The sequence below is a fragment of the Callorhinchus milii genome, unplaced genomic scaffold (assembly GCF_018977255.1).
Source record: "Callorhinchus milii isolate IMCB2004 unplaced genomic scaffold, IMCB_Cmil_1.0 Scaffold12, whole genome shotgun sequence".
In the NCBI taxonomy this organism is placed as follows: domain Eukaryota; kingdom Metazoa; phylum Chordata; class Chondrichthyes; order Chimaeriformes; family Callorhinchidae; genus Callorhinchus; species Callorhinchus milii.
This window is the reverse complement of record NW_024704753.1, coordinates 4,185,292-4,193,828: the sequence shown is the minus strand read 5'-3', so window position 1 is coordinate 4,193,828 and position 8,537 is coordinate 4,185,292. Positions and strand designations below refer to the sequence as shown.

At 46.6% G+C, this 8,537-nt stretch overlaps 1 protein-coding gene across 1 annotated transcript; it reads left to right on the top strand.

The window, feature by feature from the left end:
* The first annotated feature begins 2,616 nt into the window (after window positions 1-2,616).
* On the top strand, window positions 2,617-3,813 carry gpr27 (G protein-coupled receptor 27). Its single transcript, XM_007895242.2, has one exon. It carries the CDS (start codon window positions 2,688-2,690, stop codon window positions 3,801-3,803), a length of 1,116 nt encoding a protein of 371 aa, XP_007893433.1. The 5' UTR covers window positions 2,617-2,687; the 3' UTR covers window positions 3,804-3,813.
* Window positions 3,814-8,537: the final 4,724 nt, after the last annotated feature.

Genomic DNA, 8,537 nt, shown 5'->3' with positions numbered 1-8,537 from the left:
GTTGGTGGTGGTGATGGGGAGGGGGGTGAGGTTGGTGGTGATGGGGGGAGGGGGGAGGTTGGTGGTGATGGGGGGAGAGGGGGGAGGTTGGTGGTGATGGGGGTAGGGGGGGAGGTTGGTGGTGATGGGGGAGGTTGGTGGTGATGGGGAGGGGGGAGGTTGGTGGTGATGGGGAGGGGGGGGAGGTTGGTGGTGATGGGGAGGGGGGGAGGTTGGTGGTGATGGGGGGGAGAGGGGGTGGTTGGTGGTGATGGGGGGAGGGGGGTGAGGTTGGTGGTGATGGGGGGGAGGGGGGTGAGGTTGGTGGTGATGGGGGAGGTGTGGGGGGAGGTTGGTGGTGATGGGGAGGGGGGGAGGTTGGTGGTGATGGGGAGGGGAGGGAGGTTGGTGGTGATGGGGGGGAGGTGTGGGGGGAGGTTGGTGGTGATGGGGGGGGGAGTGGAGGTCGATCAAGTAACAAAACATGTACTGTATTAATGTTGCTATGTTGGAAACGCGTTATATATAGATATATATGAATTGGGAGTGGGGGGAGTGGGGGTGGAGTGGGGAGTGGGGTGGGGTGGGGAGGGGGGGAGTGGGGGTGGAGTGGGGAGGGGGAGGGTTGGGGGGTAATTTGGACTCTCTTCACGTTGCTAAACAAATCACTCTGTTTGATTTGCAATGCAAAAGCCACCGATGCTTGAAAACGTGATGCTTTGATGGTTATTCTGGTTTACAGCAGCTGATGGAGTGGAGGGAGGGGAGTGGGGGTGGGGGGGGAAGGGGGGAGTGGGGGGGAAGGAGGGAGGCAGAGAAAGAGAGAGAGAGAGAGAGAAGAGGAGGAAATTGCTGGGGTTTTTGCTGATGTTCAGGGCAGCAGAAGGCAATTGACTCATTCTTTTTTTAAACAAAACACTCACACACAGATCTTGCTCTTGAGCTGAGGCTGAAACACAATTCCTCCACCAAATCCTTGCACCATTAGGGTCTGATCCCTTACCCCCCCCCCCACCCCACCACCACCCACACCCCCCAATCCACTCCCCCCTTCTCCTCCTCCTCCTCCCCCCAAACCCCAAACCCCTTCTCTTCTCCCTCCTTCCCCTTTCAGCTTCAATCCTGGGATGGGTGGGGGGATGTGGGGATGGGATGGGGGGGATGATGGTGTGTGTGGGGTGGGGGGGGGGATGGTGTGTGTGGGTGGGGGGGAATGGGTGAAATGGGGGTATTGGCAAAGATGATGGTGTGTGTGTGGGAGTGGAGGGAGAGGATGGAGAGGATGGAGGGGATGTGTTGACAGATGATGGTGAGTGTGTGTGTGGGGGGGGAAGGGAAAGAGAAAAGAGGGGTTGGAGGGGGGAGTGTGTGAGTGTGTGTGTGGGGGGGGGGAGGGAGAGGAGAGTGGGGGTGGGGGGGGGAGAGTGGGAGATCAGTGGTATAATACAGTACATTAGCCCAACACAAAGGGATTGGGATTTTAGCTGCTGCCACACTGTGCGCAGTCTCCATCCTCACTCCCCCCCCCACTCCCCCCCAACAAAAAAAAATCCTTCTATATTACCACTTACCGGAAGTTCAGCTGCTTGACAATCACCAGGAGAGAGAGAGAGAGAGAGAGAGAAAAAGAAAAAAAAAAGAGGTATTAGATTTTTCAACCCAGTGGATCTGTCTGTGTGTCAGTCTCATCAGAGAGGTCTGTGAGCCTTCATTTTATTTGGGGGGAGTGTGTGTGTGTCTGTCTGTGTCTGTCTGTGTGTGTGTGTCTGTCTGTGTCTGTGTGTGTCTGTCTGTCTGTGTGTGTCTGTCTGTGTCTGTGTCTCTCTGTGTGTTGTTGTTGTTGTTGGCTCAGGGCTGTTGGTTTGAGAGATGTATATGTGACTTAAGAGGCTGTTCATGTGAAAAAAAAGCAGATGGTGTGGGGGGTGGTTTTTTTTTTGGGGGGGGGGGGGTGAGGGGGAAATCTGTCGTTATTTGTTCATTTGATAAATAAAGGAAGAGGGGAAGGAGGGAGGGAGAGAGAGAGAGAAGAAAGAAAGAAAGGCTATGGCTCGATTCTGCCAACAGCTTAAAACAATGCCTTGTCTTCCCCTTTTTTTCACCAGGATGCTCTGCAGTGTGGAATAGAAACCTTATTTTTTTTTCCTTTACCCCCCCCCACCCCCCACCCATCACCCCTTCCACCCCCACCCCTCACCCTCCCCCCCCCCCCCCACCCCTTCCATCCTCCCCCATCCTCCCCCACCCCTCAGCAACGCCCCTGGACCATGAGCATTTGGGGGAGAGAGGGAGAGGGGGAGAGAGAGAAGGCACTGGTGGTGGTGGTGGTGGAGGAGGAGGAGAGAGGGAGAGAGGGGGAGAATATCCAACCCAATTTGGGGTTGGTATGAAGATTAAAAGGAACTTCGTTGTTTGCGTGGTCGGTTCTTTTCGATGGAAGAAAAATGGGAGGAGGGTGAGGAGAGAAAGAGAGAGAAAGAGAGAGAGAGAGGAGAGAAATTGACTGACTTGACTTGACTTGACTGATTGACTTGACTGAGACTTGGTTCGTTTGCGAATAACGGGAAGAGTCTAGGCTTGGGGGTAAGGGAAGGAGGGAGGGAGGGAGGGAGGGAGAGGGAGAAAGAAGGGAAAGAGAAGGGGGAGAGGGAGAGAGGGAGGGAGGGAGGGAAGGGAGAAAGAGATCTGACGATTACGTGGTAGCATAGATGGCGAACGCCAGCGAGCGCGAAGAGGCCAACAGTTCTCTCCAGGATTATGCCATCACCGCGTCCGCCGTCAAATTGGCCTCGTTGGGGCTGATCATCTGCGTGAGCCTCGCGGGCAACCTGCTCCTGTCCTTCCTGACGCTGAGGGACCGGAGCCTGCGCCGGGCCCCCTACTACTTCCTCCTGGACCTGTGCCTGGCCGACATTGTGCGCTCCGTGCTCTGCTTCCCCTTCGTCATGGTGTCCATCAGCCGCGGCTCGTCGTGGACCTATAGCCTGGTCAGCTGCAAGGTGGTGGCTTTTGCCGCCGTCCTCTTCTGCTTCCACGCCGCCTTCATGATGTTCTGCATCAGCATCACCCGCTACATGGCGGTGGCTCACCATCGCTTCTACTCCAAGAGGATGACCTCGTGGACCTGTGCCGCGGTCATCTGCATGGTCTGGACCCTGTCGGTGGCCATGGCTTTCCCGCCCGTCTTCGACGTGGGCACCTACAAGTTCATCCGCGAGGAGGACCAGTGCATCTTCGAGCACCGCTACGTCAAGGCCAACGACACGCTGGGCTTCATGCTGATGTTAGCCGTCATCGTGGCGGCCACCCACGTGGTCTACATCAAGCTCATCTTCTTCGTCTACGACCACAGGAAGATGAAGCCAGCCCAGCTCATCCCGGCCATCAGCCAGAACTGGACGTTTCACGGACCCGGGGCCACAGGACAAGCTGCGGCCAACTGGATCGCCGGCTTCGGGAGGGGTCCCACGCCACCCACCCTGGTGGGCATCCGGCAGACATCACACAATCAGAACAAACGGCTGCTGGTCTTGGACGAGTTCAAGGCGGAGAAGAGGATAGGCAGGATGTTTTACATCATCACCGTCCTCTTTTTGCTCCTCTGGTCCCCTTATATCGTGGCCTGCTACCTGCGAGTATTCGTCAAGGCCACCAGCATCCCGCAGGTGTACCTGACTGCTGCCGTGTGGATGACGTTTGCTCAGGCAGGAGTCAACCCCATCCTGTGCTTTATCTTCAACAAGGAGATACGGATTTGCTTCAGAACCCATTTCCCTTGCTTTCAAAGCACACAGACGCCCAGAGAAGCTTACTGTGTCATTTGAAAAAAAAAGAGAGAGAAGGCAGGGAGGGGGTGGTGGCGTGTGGGGTGGGGTGGGGGGGGGTTGGGGAAAGGAAAAAAAAATAACAATTCGTAAAAGCAAAACACACACAAACACACACACACACAAGTGCATATACACACACACCTCACTTTCTTGTATCGAGGCATTGAAGACAGCCCTTGTTCAGGCAGACGACTTTGTGTGGAGGATTAACAATGGCCACTGCTTGGGAGAAGCTAAACTAGGACTTCTTAGGACCAGGCTAACTAACCCTTTTGAGCTGGGATGCTTTAACGTCTATCTCCGGTGATGGTGCCAATCTGGAGGAAGTTCGATGGAGTGCTTTGGAACCTATCGATCAGCGTGTTCAGAACACGATTATGAGCACTTTTCCAATTTAAAAAGAAAGGGTAGTTTTACAAATAGTGAGTTCATCCAATTGTTCGCTATCTACACTGTTCAATGCACATTGGACAGTTATATTTGCCTGCAGGCTACAAGAGCCTGAAAGCGAGCAAAAATGTAAAAAAAAATGTACAAATAATTTAAGTGACATGTTACCTTTCCCTCAATTTAAGAACTTTGTATGATGGTACCTTCACTTTTGATATTTTCTTAGCTTTCGTGGTGTCAAGGGCGGGGGAGGGAAAGAAACTTTAAATGTTTTGATCTTTAAAAGTTTCTTTTTGCAGTTTCATATGTGTCGATTTTGCATTTTTCTCTTTAACAAGATGTAAATGACAGTAATAATAGTATCAGTTTTTAGTGTTAGCTGTAGTTATTGTCATACAAAAAATGGACAAGTTAGTAAGTTATACTGTGCTGATAATTTGATTTAGGATAGTAGATTTTTTTCCCTGTATATTTTCACTGTTTTTACTTCCAAATAAATTTACAAAGCAGAGGTGCACTTCTCTCTCTGTCTCTCTCTCTTTCTACCTATCTATCTCTCCCTCTCTATCAATCTCTCCCTCTCCATCTATCCATTTCTGTCTCTCACTCTCTCTGTCTCTCTCTCGCTCTCTCTGGCTCTCTAGGACATGTTAGAGTTAAAACATTGTATTAAGGGTTCTTAAATGCACTTAGAGACTTTTGTTTAAACAGTCATAAACAATCAAATATTGTAATTTAGGTGAAGATTAATTGTTGAGGTCAAATTTCCTCGGTAAGCAAAGGAGCCACCTACTATGATCTTGAATAAACATAAAATTGCACCAGAGAGGGAGTAATAAACTTCACCTAAATACAATATGGCCCACTTCAGATAAGGCCACAACTTTCTCACCGTTAAACTAAATCTCTTTTTCAAAAAGAACCCAGCAGATTTGGCAAAATGGAAGTAAAACCATCAAATAGACAAGCTGCCAAAAATGTTAATGCAACAAAAGCCACCCAAATGATTTGTGCACTGTTAGCTGTGTTTTTCTACTCTATCCAGTAAATAAATGCCTCCAGCATGTAGATGCCTCTTTAAACCTCTTGACAATTTTGTAATGCAATTGTTTTTCTTCATCCGAATAAATTATTTGGGTCAATATTCCATTAACACTCCAATGTGCGTTGTCGTGATCTTGTGAATTGAGAGTTAATTGTTGGGGAGTGTTGGCAATACAGAGTGTTAAATAGAACTTCGGTTGCGCAGAAGGCTCTTCTTTTCCCCCCAAAAAAGGTGAACATTGCCTACATTTTGGAATAGCTGATGTGGAAGTTAAATGAATTTTTAAAATGAAACCGAGATTTTTCTCTTTGGCATGCTGAAACCTTGTCAAAAAAGAAACGTAAAAAAAATAAAGGTTGTGTAACAAATTGCTCATACAGTGGAGCCCCATTATTAACAGTTTGATTTGCAGGCCGCGTTTTGAGATGCAGCAGGCTTTGAAATTAATACGGTTAAAAGGATGCAACGAAAATCAGTGTAAAAAAGGAAATGTAAGAAAATGAGAAGCCAGGGAAGTATTCAAAGGGTTTATGTCATGAGAAAGTGGATTTTGTGGTGAAAATGTTGAATACTTGTGGGAGAGGATTGGAGTCAGCTCCTGTTGAGATACAAATGTATTCAGATGGCAAACTATGTGGACATTTGCAACCAGGCTGAACATGGAAAGACTTTAGATTGTTTGTATGTTAAATTACGGTTGATCACAACAAATTAATCTCTCTAAACTGAAAGCTCTTGAAATTAAATGCTTTTTATTGCGACGTTGGATCGGATTAAAAGAAGACATTAGAAGTTGTATTGTTTTAACGTCTTCCTAATTCTCGAAAAAACTTTCATTGTGGACAAGATATGGTAATTAGCAGATGCACCATTCTTACCCAAGAATTAACAGAGATTGCTTCAATTTCAGAATAGATTCTGTCTGCCGGTGAATTCAAGGCTTCTCAGCAGAGGGTTTGTGGAATGTCATCTGATCCATGAGTCAGTGTAACCCATGCACGAATTGTAAAAGCTTTATGTTCACAAATGATATTCTACTTTATTCCACTAAAAAAAATTGTGCCATGCATGAGTTTTTAGATACTCTTTTAAAGTAAAATGTCTTCTCAATTTTAGTAGAATCTATTGCGAGCATACAAGGCACATTAATACAATATGAAGCAACTTTTATGCTCCTCAGTGTTATTTGGCCTCTCCATTTGAGATTCCAGTTAAACATAGATTTAGATGGGTGGGGTGGGGGTGCGAGACAGAACATTATACTCTTTCAAACTGAAACTTCAGGAAGTACAGATTGTGGGGAGTCCAAAATTGGTTGATTCCAGAAATATAAAATCTACAAAGTGCACTGCAAGTTTTATTAAAAGAAACAATAAATTCCTTGAGAAGAGTTTCATATATTTTCTTGCAGGAGGGCCAAGTGATGCTAATAGTAGTTTATTGAACTTTACTCGTTCACAAGTTTTGCTTTTTGAGGTTCTGGGTAGTGAAGTGGGTTAGAGCTCCTTTTTAACAATAATATTTGCATTTGATAAAGTGCCGTTCACGTCAGAAGAACACCTCTAAGCGCTTCACAGGATATACTGTAAAGTGGATTGATTCCCTGTGTATTTTGTGGGCAAAATGTGGCAGCCTGCTTTGTCCCACAAACAGCCATGGAGTGAGTGACCAATTTTATTTGGGGGATTTGTTGGTCACGCACTGGGGAAAAACTCCCTTCTCTTTTCAAATAGCGCGATGGGATCTTTAACGTCAACCTTAACAGGCAGACGGGACTTCTTTTTAACATCTCATCCAAAGCATAGCATCTCCGACAATGCAGCATAGCCCCAGCGATGCATTAGAAGGTCAATTTAGACTGTGTTTCCAAGCCCCGATGTGGGGCTTGAACCCACAACCTTCTGACGAGAGTCTATCACTTCGCCAAGGCAGACAGCATGTTACTACTGTAAAAGGTAAACCAAAAGGACCAGAATTTGAGTGCATCACAGACTGCTGGATTGAATTTAGTTTCTTCTTATACTGGCGGTAATGGTCCCATGGGAAATTTGGGCAACCTCATGTCTTTTAAATGGTCATTATTCTAAATTCAGCACTAATTGGCGGTCACTCAAAGAGACCCAAAAGAATGACTGACATAAGAAATGGGAAAAATAAACTGATAACAGTGAGGTGTACTTTAACAGGCATTGGGGGCTAAGGTGTATTTTGGGGGCATAGTGGAAGGAAATTGACTCTCAGTTCTGAATGTAGGCCACACCTGAAACTGACATTGTGTGTTAATACGCTATAACCTTCACTTTAAATGAACATCAAAAGTAAAAGAAGGATTTTCGTGTCTTCCTACTGAGGTTTTCGTTATGTTGACCAAACGCAGGTGTGGTGGTGAGTGGTGTGGGGGGGGGGTGTTTCAAAACAGATTTGATTGCAATGTTAATTTGTGTCTGACCAAAAGGGTTTTTCCTCATTAAGCAGTTTTGATTTTGAGCCTCGCCATTGTGATGAAGTATTTATTCCCCTTAACTGTTTGATTTATAAGTGGTTATTGAGGCCAAGATCACAGCATTTAAAAAGAGAATCGGATGAATATTTGATGTGGAAAAATATGAAAAGGTAAGGGCGGAGGGGAAGCTGAGTATTGGGACTAGAGGTGTGAACTCCAATAGAGAAGCTGGGACCAGCAAAGAACAAGGTGCTCTCTTTTGGTACCAAAAGATTTATTTATTTTAAAATAAATGTGTGAGAAACAGCCCCACTACCAATGTTCACTGAATACGCTATGCAATGTATAAGTTGCAGGTTATTAATAATGTGTAGAAGTGGGATTTTATCATCAATGCAGTTGCCCCACTATGTGGAATGTAATCCATCCAAACTCGTGTCCTGGTTGCATTCATTAGAGAACCTGTGGTTAAACAAGAAGCCTTTGCCGTGTGCATAGACTGTCCCATTTGTCTGATCCTATACAACTCCCACTCAGAAGGATACTGGTCTTCCCAGCTGTAATCATAATAATAATCATTGCATTTCATATAGCGCTTTTCATGTCTTTGAGACGTCTCAAAGCGCTTCACAGAATATACTGTAAAGTAAATTGACTGTATATTTGTGGGCGAAACCCGGCAGCCAGTTGCACACAGCAGGGTCCCCACAAACAGTCGTGGATTGTGTGACCAAATTATTACTTTTTCTTTCTTGAGGGATTATTATCAGGCGTGTGGAGTAAAGAAACTTGCCCAAGATTTTGGCCTGCCAGGAATTGAACCAGGTCTCTTGCTTGTAATGGTTAAAATGGA